The 19120-nt window shown below is 56.8% G+C and overlaps 3 protein-coding genes across 8 annotated transcripts in view; 1 reads left to right on the top strand and 2 right to left on the bottom strand.

The window, feature by feature from the left end:
• Positions 1–8529, bottom strand: part of Trpm4 (transient receptor potential cation channel subfamily M member 4) — a 28074-nt gene extending 19545 nt beyond the window's left edge. For 2 of the 5 annotated variants that reach the window (XR_013052449.1, XM_076575285.1), the window contains exons 1-6: positions 8390–8529; positions 8072–8142; positions 2583–2757; positions 2127–2307; positions 1868–2031; positions 1515–1698 (exon numbers count right to left, since the gene is read on the bottom strand). Coding sequence is in view for 2 of the 5 variants with exons in the window: in XM_076575285.1 (XP_076431400.1) it covers positions 1515–1698; positions 1868–2031; positions 2127–2307; positions 2583–2757; positions 8072–8142; positions 8390–8413 (799 nt within the window). In the remaining 3 variants the exon portion in view is untranslated. Of the gene's footprint in view, positions 1–1514; positions 1699–1867; positions 2032–2126; positions 2308–2582; positions 2758–8071; positions 8143–8389 lie in introns of those variants that run through there. The other 3 variants (XM_076575295.1, XM_076575290.1, XM_076575291.1) reach the window with 3 other exon arrangements.
• Positions 8530–9715: 1186 nt separating this feature from the next.
• On the top strand, positions 9716–12999 carry Hrc (histidine rich calcium binding protein). The gene is made up of 6 exons (XM_006986269.4): positions 9716–11600; positions 11680–11750; positions 12103–12171; positions 12287–12341; positions 12697–12733; positions 12884–12999. The coding sequence occupies exons 1-6, from the start codon at positions 9860–9862 to the stop codon at positions 12918–12920; spliced, it is 2010 nt and encodes a 669-aa protein (XP_006986331.1). The 5' UTR covers positions 9716–9859; the 3' UTR covers positions 12921–12999.
• A 164-nt stretch (positions 13000–13163) lies between these two features.
• Positions 13164–19120, bottom strand: part of Ppfia3 (PPFI scaffold protein A3) — a 27880-nt gene continuing 21923 nt past the window's right edge. Inside the window, exons 22-30 of one of the 2 annotated variants that reach the window (XM_006986270.3) lie at positions 18410–18472; positions 18238–18264; positions 17060–17235; positions 16440–16537; positions 15855–16030; positions 15698–15766; positions 15342–15513; positions 14225–14296; positions 13164–14057 (exon numbers count right to left, since the gene is read on the bottom strand). In XM_006986270.3, coding sequence (XP_006986332.1) covers positions 14238–14296; positions 15342–15513; positions 15698–15766; positions 15855–16030; positions 16440–16537; positions 17060–17235; positions 18238–18264; positions 18410–18472 — 840 coding nt within the window. In that variant the 3' untranslated portion in view covers positions 13164–14057; positions 14225–14237. The remainder of the gene's footprint in view (positions 14058–14224; positions 14297–15341; positions 15514–15697; positions 15767–15854; positions 16031–16439; positions 16538–17059; positions 17236–18237; positions 18265–18409; positions 18473–19120) is intronic. The other variant, XM_042274865.2, reaches the window with a different exon arrangement.

The following is a 19120-nucleotide window of genomic DNA, read 5'->3' as shown; positions in this document are numbered from 1 at the left end:
CCAGCGAGGTGAAGGTTCAAGGAGCAAAGGAAATACAAATACCAAGACAGTCCAACAGTGAAAGCGTAAAGGTGATTGGGTGGTGATTCTACACCCCCACCACCCACCACCCCCACCACCCACCCACCACCACCACCCCCGCCAAATAAGGCTCGGGGTCTGCCAGCCAGGCTCCACACCACCCGCCCTGAGCTCTGGGCTGAAGATATAACACAAGGAAAGGAGGCAGATCAATTAAATGTGTGTTTTCTTTTCTTGTTGCTGTTGTTGGTTTGGGTTTTAGGGGATAGGATGTCCCTTGAGCCCAGGCTGGCCTCAATCTCATGGTCCTCCTGCTTCAGCCTCTTAAGTGCTGGGATCACTGGTGTGAGTCACCACATCCAGCTAAAACTATATTCTCTCTTTTTTAAATTAAACTTATTTCATGTGTATATGTGTGTGTAAGTCAGACGGTAACCTGCAGGAACTGATTCTCCCTTTGTACCATGTGGGTTTCGGGATTAAATTCCAATCCCCAGGTTTAGCAGCAAGTGCCTTCGACCTGTTGAATCTTCTCACTGGCCCCACAATCACACATTCTTGATAAAACTGCCACAAAGTAAGAGAGTAACTGTGCGGTTTTGAATGAGCGTGCCCCACAGGCTCATATGACTTGATGCTTAGCCCCCAGGGAGCGGCACTGTCTGAGAAGGATGAGGAGGTGTGGCCCTACTGAAGGAACAGTGTCACTGAGGTAGGCGTTTAGGCTGCGAGCGCTCAAGCCAGGCCCAGGGTCACTGTTCTTCCTGCCGCCCGAGGATCTGGATGCAGAACTAAGTTTCTTCTCCAGCACCAAGTCTGTCTGCATGCTGCCATGCGGCCCTCCATGATGATGGTAGACTAGGCTTCTGGAATTGTAAGCAAGCCCCTAATTAAATGCTTTGTTTGTTTGTTTATGGTTTTTCCAAGACAGGGTTTCTCTGTGTAACAGTTCTAAGTGTCCTGGAACTCACTTTGTAGACCAGGCTGACCTCAAACTCACAGAGAAAGTGCTCTTAACTGCTGAGCCAGCTCTTCACCCTCCTCTTTCTGTCCATTAAATTAAATTTATTTATTTATTTGTTTTATTGAGAAGGGGTCTTTTTATGTAGCTCCTGAAACTCCTTGTGCAGTCCAGGCTAGCCTAGGACTCACAGAGATCTGCCTACCTCTGCCTCCAGAGTGCTGGAATTAAAGGTGTATGCCACCACTGCCCAGAATGGACAAGATTCTTTTTTTTGTTGTTTTTTTGTTTTTTTGAGACAGGGTTTCTCTGCGTAGCTTTGCGCCTTTCCTGGAGCTCACTTGGTAGCCCAGGCTGGCCTCGAACTCACAGAGATCCGCCTGGCTCTGCCTCTCGAGTGCTGGGATTAAAGGCGTGCGCCACCACTGCCCGGCAATGGACAAGATTCTTAACAGAGAAAAGTTGCCCAATCTTGAGAACACCTGGCCCATGGGGTCTTGTATGCTGGCTCCTGAACACAAATCCCACTCACCTCCCACGCCAGTCTTCTGCTGAGCCACATAGGACTCAAACCGAAGGCGGAAACGGTTCTCACCGCCCAGGCGGCCATGAGTGCCGTCGTCCACCAAGAAGAAGGCAGAATAGTTGTAGTCCAGGGGGAACTCAATTCCATCCTCAGGATCACCACGCCATCTGTACCTCGCAGGGAATGAACCCTGAGGACAATGCCACACAGAGAAGTCTTTAGGAATGGACAAAACGTTCCCCAGCAGATCTGGAGGACCAGACCCAGCCCTCCTCCCTCAGACCCAAGGATCTTCCCCAGCCCTCCTCCCTCAGACCAGCACTCCGGGTCAGGGCCTCTTCTCGGACTCCCATTCCTACCTTAGGGTTGATCAGCATATCTCTGTTCCGGACCACACCCCAGGGGGCTACACCCATGGCAACCACCTTGCTGCCCCCGGTGCTTGCCATCTGGTGGTCCCTCACAGCCACACCCACGTGGCGGCCTATGCCTGTGTGCAGTCCCCCTGTCACAATCCAGGCCCCTGTGTAAGACAGAGAGGGGACAGAGTGGAACACAGTGAGGCGTGGAAACGGGGCAATGCCCTCCAGCCCGGGCAACGGCGGGCCCTGTGGTCACCTGTGCTCTGGGCAGCTCGCACCAGCCCACGACGCAGAAGGTCCTGCAGCCAGGTCTGGAGCACGGGGCCCCCCGATCCCCCCAGTACTGACACCACCAAGTTTGGGGCACGAAAGCCCCAAGAGCGGGTGACGAGACTGTACACAGTGGCCGGATCTGTGCGGTCAGACAGCCGGAGGAACTGTGGACACAGGAGGAAGAGACACGTGGGGGACAGAGAGACAGAGACAACGGGGGACAGACCCAGAGGGGTGGGGAGACAGAGACCCAGAGAGGGGGGGAGACAGAGACCCAGAGAGAGGCAGACAGACAGACAGACTGGGAAGCAGCAAGGACCTAGAGAGAGAGAGGGACAGGCACTTAGAAGCACCCAAGAACAGGGTGGGCCAGCCGGGAGACACATTGAGCCATTGTCCCAGCCCCACCCTCCTGGTGGCCCAGACATGCAGGCCTCACGTTGCTGGGCCTCCTGCCGGAATACATGAAGTCCAGGTCGCCGTAGGCATCTGTGGGCTTCTCGGTAGTGTGCTCATCACTGTTCCACTCCGAAACCACGGCTGCCCCGAAGGCATCCTCCACGGCCACAGATGGGTGGACGTCCCGAGGCCTCCCACACTGGCACAAGGTCCCTCTGGGGGCATGAGGGTGGAGCGTGAATCCTGGGTGTCCCCACTGACTCCATCCTGTACAAATGTCCATATCCTGTCCACATGGACCCTGCATCCCCGGAGACAGAGGCCACAGCAAACCCAGTGCTGGCTTTGACTACCGGGAAGTGACTGAGGCAAAGACCCCCTAGAGCCATGCTTCATCCCAAATAAGCCAGGACAGGTAGACTGGCCTGCAGGATCAGAATCAAGAATGGCAGACGACCATTGGCAGGTACCCCAAAAGATGACATATACTATGAAACCGAAAATTTAAAACAGAAAAAAAAAATTGTAAAGATTCAACAACAAAAAGCTGGGTGTGGTAGTTCATGCCTGGAATCTCAGCACTCACTCAGGTAGGTGCATTTCTGTGAGTTCGAACCAGCCTGGTCTACAGAGTGAGTTCCAGGACAGCCAGGGATACACAGAGAAACCCTGTCTCAAAAACAAAACAAAACAAAAGAATGATTCAAAGTTTGGGTACCAGAGGATGAAGCCATCGTGCGGTTTGGGGCAAGCATCTCCCCCTCTCTGAGACTAAATTTCCTCCTCCAATACAAGATAGTAAAAGCTCCTAGGAACTCAGAGGAGCCAAGAAAACCAGGAAGTGTTTCCTTAAGTGAGACTAGCAACCAGCCGCAGCTGGAGACCATGAACTCTAAACAGAGCTTTAAATGGCCTAGAATTACAGAGTAGGAAAGTCAAGACTTTTCCAGTGTTCCCTGACCGCAAGGGGGGTGCCCTGCTGGTGCTGGCCTGGCATGCTTCAGCCATCCCCAGGCTCACTCCCTCAGGCAGAAAGGCAGGAGCGGGCGGCCGAGCCCAGGCAGTGGTGGCTTTATTCACTGCTCAGCATATCCCAGGCAGTGGTGGCTTCATTCAGTGCCTGCTGAACCCAGGCAGCGATGGCTTTATTCACTGCCTGCTGAGCCCAGGCAGTGGTGGCTTTATTCACTGCTCAGCATATCCCAGGCAGTGGTGGCTTTATTCACTGTTCAGCATATCCCAGTGCAGTCCTCCCTGCCTGTTTCCTTCTCGTTCTGAGAAACAGGCAGCAGATGATGGTTTCCGTTTCTGGTCTCCTAGATACAGTGTTTTCCCCTCTAAATAAGGCCACAGTGGGCTGGAGAGACGGCTCGGGGATTAAGAATGCATGCAGAGGCCCAAGCTGGATTCCGGTACCCACATGGCAACTCACAACCATCTGTAACTCCAAACCCAGGGGATCCTGGCCATCTCAGGCACCATACAGGCACACGGCGGACAAACACAAGCAGGCAAAATGCCCATATAGGTAAAACAAATAAAAATCATAAATGTACAAGTGTCGCTTGTGCTAAGCTGAACTGTCGCCTTAGTTTCCAAAAGCAAGGAGCAGGGACTGGGGAGACACAGCTAAGTCTCCTGGGCCCCGACTCTAAAAGGAATTCAAATAGTGGGGCTCGCCTGCAGGTCCAGAAGTTACGTGAGCTGCTGACTCAGGAGTGGCACTTTTATTTTCAGGGCTGGCTTCAAACTTACTACAGCCAAAGCTGATCACAAATTATTTCTTCTCATATATTTATTTATTTTTGGCCTCAAATTTCTGATCCTCCTGCCTCAGCCTCGAGAGTTCTGGGATTACAGGTGTGCACTACCTTAGCAGTGCAGAGGACGGAGCCCAGGGTTAGGGCATGCTAGGCAAACATTCTAACTGAGCCTCTTGGGGCTGGTTTATCTTAATTTTTTTTTTCTTTCTTTTTCAAGACAGGGTTTCTCTGTCCTGAAACTCGCTCTGTAGACCAGGCTGGCCTCGAACTCACAGAGATCTGCCTCTGTGTCCTGAGTGCTGGGATTAAAGACGTGTACTACCACCACCCGGTATCTAAAATGTTCTTCTGTTTTCTATGTATGAGTATTTGCTTCCATGAGTCAGTGCCCACATACATGTGTGGTGCCTGTGGAGGCTGGAAGCGGGTGTTGGATCCCCGGGACTGGAGTTAAAGATGGCTGTGAGGCATCACGTGACTGCTGGGAACTGAACTCAAGTCCTCTGCAAGAGCAGCCAGTGCTCCTAACCACTTGCCATCTCTCCAGCCCCCATCCCTTGATTTTTGAGAGCCCAAGTTGGTCTAAAACTAGCTTTACAGCCCAGGCCGACCCTGAACTTCTGATGCTCCTGCTCCACCTCCTGAGTGCAGAGTCCACCAGCGCACCTTGAGCACCTACTGTAAGCAGCAGTTTTACAGATGTGCTGATGCAGGCCATGCTAGTAGGTCACGCACAGGATACACGTCAGGTCTGTGCCTCCGGCCTGTTGTCTTCCCGTAGCTGCAGTGAAGGACACAATCTCCTCCTTCTCTAAGGCCACTCAGTTTCCCCCACTGGATCCAATTACCCATTTGGACCTCACTCTTGCCCCCCCACCCCATTCCCTCTTCTAGTCAAAATGTCTACATGGAACATTCTGGAACACCTAGCCCCAAGGGGTCTATTGTCTATATGGGACTCCTTATAACCCAACTTAACAAGTCAAAATAAACTCGGGGGAGAAAGTGCTTGCCTTGAAGGCATGAGGGCCTGAGTTCTGACCTTAGGACCCATAAACATGGGTGTGATGGTAAACAGTTGTAAGCCCAGTGCTGGGGAGGAGGGGACAAGGGTTCCCGGGGCTCACTGGCCGCCGGCCCAGCCAGGTCACCCCAAGCTAGTGAGAGACACTGTCTCAATAAACAAGGTAGGTGGTGTGTGGGGACCACCACCCGAGGTTGTCCTCCGGCCCTGTATCCACGTGCACACATTTGTACCTGCACTTGGGAGCACACCCAAAATAACATCCAAGGAAAACTCAGTCTCTCATCACAGTTCACACCTCAGGCTTCCCTCACCATTACTGTCTCCATCCTCAACATGGACAGTGAGCACTGTCACCCCAGAAGAAAGTTCTGGTCACGTGGCGCTGGCAGCGTTTCCTGTGCCTGCCTGCCCTGACATCTTGCTCTGTGTGGCTCTGAGGCACAATGGCGCTATTCAGGTGTCACCTCACCGTCAGAGGTGGCCGGCTACCATGGAATGCACCCACTCTGGAAACCCTGGCCTGATCCTCCCTCTCCCCAAAGCCCAACCGCCATGCTGCCTCCCGGCTGTCCGTCATGACACTCTATCTAGCCCAAGACCCGCAGGAGCCAAGAGAGAGAGTTAAGAAGCTTCCGGGAAGGAGGTGGACAGTGGTGGCTAGCATTCGTCTTAGAGGCGGAGATGGGACGGGCGGGTAGGTGGGCGTTTTGTTTTTTATCTTTTTGTGTGAGCATTTGCCTGCGTGTCTGTCTGTCTGGGTACCATGTATGTGCAGTGCCTGTGGAAGCCAGAGGAGGAAGTCGGGTCCCCAGGAACTGGAGTTACAGATGTTTGTGAGCCGCCCTGTGGGTGCTGGGGACTGAGCCGCCCTGTGGGTGCTGGGGACTGAGCAGCCAGTGCTGGGACCACTGAACCAGCCCCTCCCGGCTTGGTTTTGGTTTTTGTTTTCGATAAGGTCTGCTTCTGTAGCCCAGGTTGACCCAGACCTTCCTTCAGTGATCTCCCTGACTCTGTCTCCTGAGTGTTTGAATGACAGGGTGGGTTTCTTGGGTTTGGGTTTTGGTCCTGGGAATGGGACCCAAAACATGCTAAGTACATGTGCTTCACTGAACTACAGCCTAAGCCCAGAGACAGATGTTTAAACTTTTCCGTGCAGGAAGGAGGGAGGAGGCAAGAAAGAGAGGGAGGGAGGGAGGGAGGGAGGGAGGGAGGGAGGGAGGGAGGGAGGGAGGGAAAACTGGCTGTGGGGTGGCCTTTGCATTTCCCTCTTCTGCTTCCACAGTTTCAATTTCCACCCATAGCTGGGACCTCTGAGACCCCAGGGTGAGCCTCAGCCTTCTGCTAAGTACCAGTTGGGTCCTCACCCTCCCCACCCCGCTTCCCAAGGCCCATCATGTACACAGATGCAGGGGTGCACTCATTGTCTGTTTTCAAACCTGCTTGTTCTCCTGTGATGACTGTATCCCCCCCGTAGTCCGTCTCCAGGAGCCCCCCGACCCAGGAGCCCCCCGACCCAGGAGCCCTGGTCCCCAATGTTCACTCTCAGCTTCCTGACCTCCTATCCATCCTCACACAGTTCCCACACAGAGCCTGCCCAGCCCCCACAAACCTCACACTCAGGTGGCCCCTGAGTGCCCAGGAGGTCTGGCACCAGCCTCCTCGCCCATGGCAATGTTCTTTACACCCTGAACTCTGCTCTGTCTTCAGGTCACATCGGGCTGTCGTTAGGGAGGACTTCGAACATGCAGTTCCAAGGCCCAGAGCCACATCCAGGCACCACACTGCAACATCTCCTCAGTGACACCTGTGCCCATCAGCTCCCAGCTCCCACTGACTTCTGTCACCCTGTCTGTTCCTTTGCCGTCAGTAAACCAGTCTGTGTGTTTGTTTGCACATTTTCCCGCCCCACCACGGTGGGACAACAGGCCCCTGAAAAAGGCACACTGAGGAAAAGAGATGACTACCCCAGGCCAAAAGCCCACCCTGAGAGAAGATTTAAAGTGGACCCAGCCAGGGAGGCCACGGATGGAGCTGGGAGACCCTACGGGGCTCGCTTGGGTCCCCTGCCACCCACAGCACAGCACACAGTGGTAATTGCCCTCTTCTCGAGGGAGTTGCAGATATTTCCGGGTGTTTATTAGATGGTGGGCAGAGTTCCAGAACCGTCCCAAAGTGACCTTGTTTAGTTTGCACAGCAACCTCAGGAGGGAGTAGCTTTCTGTGCCCAGGTGACAAGCGTGGCCCAGGAAGAGAATTACTCTCCCAAAGCGGCAGCGCTCTGTTCGGCTGGCAGGGCTTGCAGGGCTATGCTCGCCTGTGCTCGCCGGGCCAGCAAGAGTGGAGGGAAGACACAGAGAGCCAAGGCAGACAGAGACAACGTGACACAAAGAGAGACACATGGACGAGACACAAAGACACGGAAGGGATCCCTGAAGCGTTTACACGCTCCCCCACCCCCGGCTAGGGGGAGAATGCAGAATCCGAGGTGTGCCTTAGGCAGAGTGGCCCAAACCAAGGGCAGGGAAGAGTCTGAGGGGGAGGCGGGAAATGGTCTGGGTGGGCGGGGCCTGTCTGCGGTGGGTGGGGTCTGTCTGTGCGGGGCAGAGAAGGGTCTGTCTGGGGTGGGCAGGCCTTGTCTGCGATGAGCAGGGCGAGTCCGGTGTGTGGGGACGGAGCCCGTCTGCCGCGGGCAGGGCCCCCGAACCTGGGCTGCCAGGTCAGCAGCCCCGAACTGCTCACCCCGAATCATCGCAGAGGTCCACTATGAACGTCGTGCACACTTTCTTCCTGAAGATCTTAGGGATCCAGCTCTGAGAACCGGAACAAGAAGGGCAGGGCGAGGACCCGGGTCAGACCCACGGGATGCGAAGACAGCCCCGCGCGCCCCGGGGACACCTTGGGAACTGCAGTGTCCTCCTCCCGCAGGCTCAGCCGGGACCCCGAGCCCCTCCTCGGTCCGGGAACTCCCGGCCCCGCGCCCGCGGCATCCCTCCGGTCCCGGCGGGGCTGGCGCCGCCCCTGGAACCCGCTCACACCCAGCCCCGCGCTGTGCGGTACCTGCTCCTTCTCCAGCCCCACCATGCCGCCGCCGCCGCAGCCCCTGGGGCTCCGTGTATTTCTTCCCAGCAGCCGACCCGCCCGACCAAACCGGATCCGCAACTTCGCAGCCTAGCCCGGGGCGGGGAGCCCTGGGGAACACGTCACGGGAGGCGGGAAGAGGGCGGTCTGCGAGGCGGAGGAGGGACCGACTGGGCTGCCTAGACGGGGGTGGGGTCGGGGAGGGGACCAAAGACCCTCCCAGGACAGAGCGAGCAGAGGAAGGAAAGAGACAGAGCGGGCCGTGGGAGAAACACAGACTCAGAGGGCAGAGACTGCGAGAAAGATCCAGAGAGAGAGAGAGAGACAGAAACTAAGAGAGGGACCCAGAGAAAGAAAGGGGGGCAGAGACCGAGAGAGAGAGAGAGAGAGAGAGACCCAGAGAGGTGGGGTGGGGAGGGAGGCAGAGACCCAGAGAGAGAGGAGGACAGAGATAGAGACAGAAAGATAGAAACGCAAAGAGAGAGGGTAGAGGACAGAGTCTCAGAATCAGAGACAGAGGGACGGGCCAGGAGAGGACAGGCACAGTGAGAGCTGGAGAGTCGGAGGGGTTCAGAATCCTCAGAAAGAGCCGGGACCCTCGGAACCGGTGACTACAGTGGCGGTGGGGAGCTTGATTCATAAAGGACAAAAACCCCAAGAGCATGGGTATGTTGACCAGTGTTGACTCTGAGAAGGGTGACAGCTGTCTCCTGCCAAGTCCCTCCGGTGGGGACAGCTGGGGCCTCGTAACCTGACCCCCCAGCACCCTCCCCCTGCTGTATTTATAGCTCTGGCCTGGTCCCCTGCCCCCAGATCTGAGTTCCAGGGACAGGAGGTCACGGGGTGTTGGGGACAGGACTCCTTCACTCTCTTCCACAGCCTCTGCATGTCACCCACTTCCACACCAAGCGTCCCATCCTGGCCGCACATCCTCACTAGTGTCCCCCAGGTCTTGCATGGCAGGTCCCTTGGCGCCCATATTTACTCCTCATCTCACAGCGCCCCAGGCTCTTCCAGCACAGCATTCTGAAAGTCTAGCCTTGGCCTTCAAGTGGCCAAACTTGAGCTTTGGGGCAGTCCAAAGACAAGTCCCTGCCCCCTCCTGGCCATGAAGACCCCTCCGCCACCCTGTCCTGAGCCAGAGGAACAGGAGGGGAGGGCAGGCAGGGAGTGACCAGAATAACTTAGGCTGAGGATAAATTTAGCCACAAGGAGGGGAGGGGACAGACCCCATTGGCCCAGCAGTGGGAAGGGAGGTCCTGGAACCAAGGGTCACGGGCCCCAAAGGGGACATCCTCAGAGAGGCATCCAAGACCTGAGGAAGATAGACAAGAAAACAGTGGGAGAGAATACCACCCACCCAAGAAAGACAACCTCAAAGTCAGAGCAGGAGAGGCGCAAGGACCCATCAGAGGCAGCTGAAGCCAACCTCAACTGCTAAACGTCCCCATGGGCTTCCAGGGGCCATGGCTGCACACTTGTCTCCTTTGGGTGACAGTGGCCAGCCTGCTGGTCCCTCCAGCGGTGACCCAGGAGCTGAGAGGGGCTGGGCTAGGCCTCGGCAACTGGAACAACAATGCAGACATCCGTGGGTCTTCAGAGGACATGTCAGCGGAGTTTGGCCACCACATCCACAGCCACGGGGGCCATCGAGATGAGAAGGACAGAGATCACAGAGAAGAGGATGAAGATTTCTCCAGGGAATATGGCCACCAGCTCCAAGACCACAGGTACCCTGCTCACGAGGCTGGAGAGGAGAATGTCTCCGAAGAGGTCTTTAGAGGGCATGTCAGACGTGCTCATGGGCATGATAATGAAGATGTGGGAGACTCAGCAGAGTCTGAGAACCACTTCCCCAGACCGAGGAGTCCTAGCCTTGACGATGAAGATGAGGATAGCATTTTCTCCAGTGAGAATCGCCATCACATCGCCAGCCAGGTTCACCAGGGCCACGGAGGGGAAGATGCCGATGGGGAGCAGGAGGAGGGGGTGGAAGTGGAGGAGGACTCTGATGATAAGCACCAGGCCCATGGTCACCACAGCCACTCAAAGGAAGGAGATGGAGCGGGTTCAGATGAACACCATCATGCCCACAGCCACAGACGTGATGAAGGTGATGAAGAAGATGTTGACTCCAGTGAATATGGACACCAGAGCCACCAAGGCCACAAAGATGAAGAATATGAAGAAGAGGATGATGATGACGTCTCCACTGAGCGTGGGCACCAGACCCAAGGCCACAGAAAGGAAGAAGATGAGGATGAGTCCGATGAAGACCATTATCACATCTCCAGGCATGGACACGGAGGCCATGAAGATGATGATGATGATGATGATGATGATGAAGATGATGATGATGGCGGCTCCACTGAGCATGGGCACCAGGCCCACAGACACAGAGGCGACGAGAAGGAAGATGATGAGGATGACTCAGATGAAGACTACCATCATGTCCCCAGCCATGGTCATCAAAGTCACCAAGATGAGGAAGAGGACGATGAGGCTGTATCCACTGAACACTGGCACCAGTCTCCCAGACATACTCACCGTAGTCTCGGAAGTGAGAGTCAGGAAGAGGAGGTAACAGTCAGGTTCAGCCACCAACCCCAACGCCACAAGCCCGACAAGGAGGAGGACTTCCCAGAAGAATACATGACAGAAGTATTCTCCAGGGAGAGAGACGAGGACATTTCTGCTGAGTTAGGCCACAAGGACCCCAGCCACAGGCCACAAGATCAAGATGAACAGACCAGTCAGGGTCACAGAGAGTCTGTCCAAGGTGACATTGGTCGTCAGCCCCTGCAGCCCACAGGGGCTGGTTCTGAAGAATCAAAGAAGGAAGTTGACCGTAACTCTCAAGAGGGCGGTGAAGACTCAGGGCAGAGCAAAGGAGCCCACAGCGAGGAGGAGGAGGAGGAGGAGGAGCAAGGGGAGGAGGAGGAGGGTCATGGCCTCCCCATGAGCCAGGAAGATGAAGAAGAGGAAGAAAAAGATGAGAAAGAGAGCAGGGAAGACAGAGCTGAGGTTCGGACCCCCCTGAGCCATCACAGGAAGCAGGAGGAGGAGTCTGAGGAGGAGGAGGAGATCCTGGAAGAAAACCTGCTCCCATTCACCATCATCCCCAACCCCCTAGCTGGGAGGGATGTGGCCAGAGAAGGCTCCAGTGAGGAGGAGAGCCGTGAGGTCACAGGTAGGTGAGCTGGCTCTGAGGGAGTGGAGAAGGCAGAGTTAGCCCACTGGTCAGTCACTGTTGCCTCCTGTCCCCACAGGTCAGCACGAGGCCCAGGAGTACGAGAACTACCAGCCAGGGTCCCTGTGTGGCTACTGTTCTTTCTGCAATGTAGGTCCCTAGCCCGGATCTGCCCGGCAGGCCCTGGGGTGCCGGTGGGAGGCCTCGGAACCTGGGAGTAGGGGAGACAAAAACAAACGCTCCAGAACAAGCTGGAGACCAGAAGCCGGCGCAGGGAGGCTGTGGCATAAGCATTTACGGCCTCCGATGAGGGTCAGCCTCCGGGGTCTGCAACCACTCACAGGTCCTGCCCTCAGTGAGAGGGTGGACCACTTGGGGTTATCTTGAGATAGGAAGCCGGGGAGGGTGGTTGAGGAGCCACCTGGCTTCAGACAGGGAAGTGACCATCTCCTGAGGGGTTCTGGGCTGGGGGCGCCTCTGACCAGGCTCTTCCTGTCCCCAGAGATGTACTGAATGTGAGAGCTGTCACTGTGATGAGGAGAACCTGGGGGAACACTGTGACCAGTGTCAGGTGAGGCCTTCCCGAGCTCCGTGCCTCCTTCCGATATGAGCTCGGACCCTCTCCCTAGCCTCGGGCGCCGGGTGCTCCCAACTCGGCTCCCTGACCAGACCCTCTCTGTCTTCAGCACTGTCAATTCTGCTACCTCTGCCCACTGGTCTGTGAGACGCTCTGCACTCCAGGTGAGCTGCAAAGGGGGAGGGCGGGCACCCACAGAGGGCAGAGCCCAGCCGAGTGGACCCTAGTGGGGTTGGAGCCGGCCGAGCTGTGAACCAGGAAAGCCGTGGCTGAATGGTGGGGCGGGGTGGGGGTGTGGCCACGGCAAAGGCCGCGTGCGCAGAATCTGGCCTGGAACTGGGATGGAGCGAAGGTTGAAGGCACTCCTAGAAGTAAGTGTGGGGCCAGAGGAAGTAGAAACTGAGGGTGGGGAAGCTGGAGAGCTAGGGGTGCGAAGCAAGCAGGAATTAGACCAGGCCGCGCCGCCCTCAGTTCCCCCACAGTCCACCACGGCTCCCTCTTCTCTCTGCTCCCTCACAGGAAGCTACATCGACTACTTCTCCTCCTCCCTGTATCAGTAAGTGTGGGCCGGGCTGGGGGGGGGTGCGGTTCCGACTGTGGAGAGAGGGGCTGGCCCACTGTGGGTTAGAGCTGTCCTGGGACTCCGGGGTCCGTCCTGAGAAATGGGCAGGGTCACGACGGCTAACCTTTGTGTCCTCCTGTCCAGAGCCCTGGCTGACATGCTGGAGACTCCGGAGCCCTGACCTGGCCACAGCTGTCGCAGATGCGCCTCCCCTGGCCGGCCCACCTGACAAGAGCTCTGAATAAACGTGCTCCTGGAAACACCAGTGTCCCCAGTGAGATGTTTCCGGGGGGTGGGGGCCGGCAGGGCAGAGGGCAGGCTCAGGCATCAGCCTCCCCTAGAAGGCCTGAAGCAGGAAGGCCTCGATGCCTTGATTCTGGAGGTGTTGGTTTGAGTTTTTAACATCTTGAGGACAAAAGCTGGGCATGGTGGCACACACCTTTAATCTCAGTGCAGAGGCAGAGGCAGGCGGATCTCTGTGAGTTCGAGGCCAGCCTGATCTACATAGTGAGTTCCAGGCCAGCCAGGACTACAAAGTGAGACCCTGTCTCAAAAAAAGGCTGGTCAATACCAGAGCTCTTGAAACAGTAGGTCTTTACCCGTGATCACTGAGTAACGCCTGGGGCTGGGAGGCCAACTGAGCGTCGGGTGGGGAGCTCCCCGCTGTCCGTCCCCTCCCCACGCCACATCACCCAGTGGCATAGTTGACAGAGGGATTTTCCCATGCAAACCCCGGAGCCGAAGGGGAACTGGGAACGCAGTGCCGCGTCCCTGACCCTTGGGCACAGACACCGCCATAGCACGGGGGCGGGAAGGCCCCGGGGACACGTGACACAGGAGGGGGACAGGGGACCCCGCTCACAGATGACCCCGAGGACTGGCGACCAGACGCAGCGGGCCAGGGCTGAGTGGCACAGGGGGGCGAGGCTTGTAGCAGCGAGTCTCCCCTCCCCTCCTAGCGGACGAAGAAGGAAGACTTGGGCCCCGCGACTGGGCAAGAGAAAGGGGAGGGGCGGCCTCTCCCCGCATGCGGCCCGACAGGGGAGCCCCGGCCCTTTCCGCAGGTGCAGGGTGTCTGGCTCCCATCCGCAACGGATCAATAAATTACAAAGTAGAGAAAAGGGAGGCGGAAGTTTGGGGTGGGATTGCTTCCTGTCCTCTTCTTCCGCTGCCCCCCTCTTAGTCCCTTTTGTGGTTTGGTCCAGGCCCAGTCCTTTTGGAGGCGGGAACGCGCACACCGGGCTGGTGTGTACGGATGGTGCAGTCCTCGGTGTGTGCGAGCTCCCTCACGGCGGGCGGTCTCCGGCCAGACAGCATTCTGGAAAGGGGGGAAAACGGCCCAGCCTTCGGGAGGGTCTTCATCCAAGTGGGAGTGAGGTCACTTGCTTTGAGGCCAGACGGTTCAGAGTGGGAACCACCTGGTGTGCCATCCTGCGTTCCCATCGCACCACCCGAACCCTAAAAATCACCTGGCAGAGTCCTCACCTGTAGGTGCACACTAGCAGGAGTAAGTCCGCACCGAAACACCATCTGCTCGTGAACTCCCAGAAGTCTGGCCTAGAAAGAGAGCCGCTATTCAACCCGGGGCACCCCTAGTTTTCCCCAGGGAATTCCCTGCTCCTTGGTGCTGGAGATTGAAGGTAGGGGCCCCTCAATTGTTTGTCAAATACCCTACCACTGAGCCACACCCCAGCCCCTCACTGGAGGATTCTAGGCAGGGGCTCTACCACTGATCCACACCCCAGCCCCTCACTGGGGATTCTAGGCAGGTGCTCACCACTGAGCCACACCCCAGCCCCTCACTGAGGGATTCTAGGCAGGTGCTCTACCACTGAGCCACACCCCAGCCCCTCACTGGGGGATTCTAGGCAGGAACTCTACTACTGAGCCACACCCCAGCCCCTCACTGGGGATTCTAGGCAGGGGCTCTACCACTGAGTCATACCCCAGCCCCTCACTGGGGGATTCTAGGCAGGGGTTCTACCACTGAATCACACCCCCAGCCCCTCACTGGGGAATTCTAGGCAGGGGCTCTACCACTGAGCCACACCCCCAGCCCCTCACTGGGGGATTCTAGGCAGGGGCTCTACCACTGACCCACACCCCAACCCCTCACTGGGGGATTCTAGGCAGTTCCTCCGACAATGGGCTACATCTTCAGCTCCCTGTTTACTTTTTGAGGCAGAGTCTCACTAAGCAGCCCTGGCTGTCTTGAATTCACTCTTCTGCGGCCCAGGCAGGTATTGATTTTGCGATTCTCTGCCTAATCCTGAGTAACTGGGTGACAGGCCTGAGTGGCCAGCCCAGATCCCCCAGGGTTTCTGTGGGCTCTGGCCTCAAGCCCCGGTACCCTCCGACAGACTTATATGCCCGGCTCCACCATGGGCTTCTCTACTTCCCAGCAGCCTGGGACCCAAATAAAGAGTCCCAGCCGCCCAAGGCAAGTTCATCCCCATCCTGGGAAGGAGATAAGAGAATAATCCGTTACAAGGAGTGCCTGAGTGGCTGGAGCTTTGTCCAAAGAGGCTAGTAGGGTAGACCAGATGGAAAGTTGTCCCAAGATGTGAAAGGGTCTGGACTGTCGCATTTGAGGGTCCCTTACCTTCAGGCTGCAGTTTGCGGAGTGGGAGCCCCGGGGAGCCTAGCGCTCCTGCTGCAGCTGAGCGGAAGTTGGGGGGTAACATCTCAGCCGAGTCGGGGGTCACTCCTCGGAGGTCCTTCTCTCGGAACATCTTCCTCCAGGACGGGGAACGGCTGAAGGACTTGGCACTGTCCTGTTGTATGACAGGAACCCAGGAGGAGGGAGGAGGGCATAAGCGCCCACCCCACCCCTCCTCATTAACCGTGCACCTCGGTTAGCTCAGCCTTCAACCACAGCTGGTTGGCAACACAAGCCCCACCCCTTCAGCCCTGGTTTGTCACAGCAACTGGGGACGGCCGAGCTGTGGCCACGCCCACCTCATCCAGCCGCCGGTCTGTGCCCAGGGAGATGAGGTTGCTGAACTCTTTCTCCAGCAGTTGCCGGGCCTGGGGAAGGAGGAGGGAAAGGGGTTAGGGGCCAAGGTCGGAGCGCGCAGCGGGAGCCCCGCCTGTTCCCGGACCAGCCGAGGCTCGCCTGTGCATTCTGTGTAGGGATCTGCAGAAGCAAGGCCAGGTCGGAGTAGTCGAAGGTTTCGTCCAGAGCCAGCAGTGCCCCGTGCACGCCACTCTCGGTGAGATTCGTAGCGAATTCCTTCAGGCCGAGCCCAGACACCCAACCCATGACCCGTTCGTTGGACCACACCATCACGTCTGGGGATGAAAGGGACTCTTAACCGTCAGATCAGCCTAACTCCACCCTCATTTCCCACACCCGCCTCTATGATGGCCCCACCCCTCGTCTATGGAAATGGCCAGTTAGGCCTGTGATTACCATTTCCCTCCCTGGCCACGCCCCATACTGGTTCTACGCGTCATTAGTGGCAACAGCGCGTCCTGGTGAGCAGGTTCACATTCCCTCTTGGCCAGGCCCTTACACTGGCTTTACCCCGTGTGTGACAGCGCACCCCAGTGGCTAGGACCAGCCAGTCTGGCATGCAACTTCACACTCACTTTATTCTCTAGCCACGCCCCATGGTGACTGCACCGTTTCCAGAAGCTCTGGGAATCTTTAGCTTCCCTCCCTCTAGCCTGCGTCTCCCCTGCCCCCACAGGACCTCACCTCTAATCTGGGTCTGGCTCTCTTCCCTCCTCCGCTCCAGGTCCTTCCGGTCATAGTTGAGCCGTTTCAGGCACATGATACCATAGTGCAGACTAACCCTGAGCAGTGGGGGGAAACTGGGTCACCCAGGATCCTTCCCATGGCTCTTAATGTTGTTCTTACCCGACCCGTCTGTCTCTGTCTGTCTCGTGTGTGTGTGTGTGTGTGTGTGTGTGTGTGTGTGTGTGTGTGTGTGTGTGATACTCATGCTAGGCAAGTGCATCCCTAGTGCACTAGTACTTGCTTGAGTTCTGTCTCGCTCTCGCTCTCTCTCTCTCTCTCTCTCTCTCTCTCTCTCTCCATTTTTACATTTTAATTTTGAGACAGGGTCTCACTAAGCTTCCTGGGCTGGCCTTGACCTCACTCTGTAGTCCAGGCTAACCTCAAATGTGCAATCCTCCTGCTTTGGCCTCCCCAGTAGCAGGTCACCAGGACCACATCAGACCTCAGTTTTCCTATGGACCACCTTCTTGGTTCAAGGAGCACCAAGTGAGAATTTCACAGAACTTCTCATCGGCAGGGCCTCTCTGGGGTGTGGCTCCGCCCCCCTTGGGCTGTCCCCCTGGCCAGGCAGCCCCCACCTGTGGAAGCTGTCCACCATCTTGAGCTGGCCTCGCAGTTCCTTCTTGTTCAGATGGTCCAACATCCGAGCGTCGACTAGCGACTCCATGAAGTAGCTTCGGTACTGGGGCAACCCGAGGCTGGGCAGCCAGTCGTTCCCCACCCACTCGTGGTTCATGTCGCCATACGCCAGGATCTGGGGCCATGGGCAGGTGAGGGAGGGGGTCAGGCCCTCTTGTCCCTTCCCATATGTATAGGGAAAGGATAAAGTTCAGTCCCCACCCCAAGCTAGTTTTCTCCTCGCCACAGAGCAATCTGGCCTCACTGCTGGAGACAATGGACCAGCTCAGGGTCTCATGTAGCCCAGGCTAGCCTCAAATTCACAGTGAATTTTTAGGATAGTCTTGAACTCTAGCTCTTCCTGCCTCCACTCTCTTTTGAGTATTGGGGTTACAGGTGTGCACTCCCATTCCAAGTTGGTGCCGGAAGCTAGGACTGTATTATAGGCAAGGACTCTATCAAATGACCCCCAGCTCTGCAGGTCGGCACCCACTCAGCCCAAACATGACTACACCTGGAAAGTCAGGGCTCCACGTGGCTTTCCTGACACTCAGAGACCATCACTCCTGTAACACTGGAAAGTACTCGTCCAACAGTCCAGTTCAGGACAAGACTATGAGATAAGCCCGAAGTCTTTCTCAACTTTAGGGCCAGGAAAGAGACCACAGCCCAGCCTGGAGCCCCCACCCCTGGCAAGCTCAAGCCAGGCATCCGTCTCCCTCTTCTCCAGGCCACAGTGGACTGTGTCCTTCCCAAGTCTCGCTTGCCTGGGCTGCCTCACAGCCACTGTAACCAGCATAGCTGACACCTGAGCCTCTGACTCTTCCCCAAGCCTAACACAAACCCATCACTGCCCGGCAGCTCCCTTCGGGTCCAGCAGTCACATAGTCCCCAGCTCCCGAGCAACCCATAACCATGGAACGACCCGTGCACCAGGCTGGAGGTGGACACCGAGGGTTCCATCTTGTCCCCCACCAAGCCACTAGGAACTAGTCCACAGCTGAGCTCCAAGCTGCAGCCTTCCCCTCCTGGGCGGGCAGGGACTTAGAATGTTCTGGCAAAGGGTGGGGTGCGGGGAAAGAGAAAGACCATGCAGCGTGCACAAGTTGTTCATGCAGCAGCCCGCCCTGCGCCCTACCTGCTCCCAGCTGATCTCCTTGGTCTCCTGACCCGTTAGTGGGAAGAGGGGGAGAGAAGGGTGGGTTAAGGGGACAGGCAGAGGAGGACAGAAGGGACAGACAGACTCCTCCCGGCCCCCACACTCAGAAGGAATGGTGCCACCCCCAGGGCCACCAGCAGGAGGCACTCACGGGTTTCGTAGCTGCTGTCAGGGACTCCATCTCCTCATGTGTCATCCACACGTTTCCTGTGGGCTGAGGGGTGCCAGGTGTTGTGGAATGGGAGATGACACAGAATATAGATAGGTGGTCCCTAAGTGCCCCATTCCGACTCATCTGTCTGTGCTAACTCTGTTTGGGGTTTCAAAGCTGAGGTTACAGAGGAAATGACCCTGTGTTGGGCATCTTCCATGCTGAAGTCTTAGGAGTTGGGACCTTGGGTCCAGCAAGATGCCTCAGTAGAGGTGTTTGCTGGCAAGCCTGAGGACCCGAGTTCTAGCCCACATGGTGGAGGGAGGCCTCTGACCTACACACACACACACACACACACACACACACACACACACACACCACAATAATTTCGGGGCTGGAGAGATGGCTCAGTGGTTAAGAACATGTGTTGTGCCGGGCAGTGGTGGCACACGCCTTTAATCCCAGAACTTGGGAGGCAGGGACTGGCGGATCAGTTAGTTCCAGGACAGCAAGGGCTACACATAGAAACTCTGTTTCAAAAACAACAAAGACAACAAAAAGAACCTAAGAGACAGACAGACAGACAGAAGCACGCCAGCAGAGGATGTACAATAAAATTAGACCTAACTCTGCGTAATCCTCTTTCCTTCCTTCTCGGTGCTCAAGTCGAGACTGGACCTCCGACCCTGAGCTTGCCGGGCAAGTGCTCTC

Source organism: Peromyscus maniculatus, chromosome 1, assembly GCF_049852395.1.
Source record: "Peromyscus maniculatus bairdii isolate BWxNUB_F1_BW_parent chromosome 1, HU_Pman_BW_mat_3.1, whole genome shotgun sequence".
Taxonomy (NCBI): domain Eukaryota; kingdom Metazoa; phylum Chordata; class Mammalia; order Rodentia; family Cricetidae; genus Peromyscus; species Peromyscus maniculatus.
This window is presented reverse-complemented; position numbering and strand designations above follow the sequence as displayed.

Bases quoted from the DNA above. Each gene is read 5' to 3' on its own strand.
- Hrc (XM_006986269.4), top strand. From the start codon at position 9,860: ATGGGCTTCCAGGGGCCATGGCTGCACACTTGTCTCCTTTGGGTGACA. The intron at 11,751-12,102 runs GTAGGTCCCTAG...TCCTGTCCCCAG, and splicing joins GCTACTGTTCTTTCTGCAAT to AGATGTACTGAATGTGAGAG. The intron at 12,342-12,696 runs GTGAGCTGCAAA...GCTCCCTCACAG, and splicing joins TGAGACGCTCTGCACTCCAG to GAAGCTACATCGACTACTTC.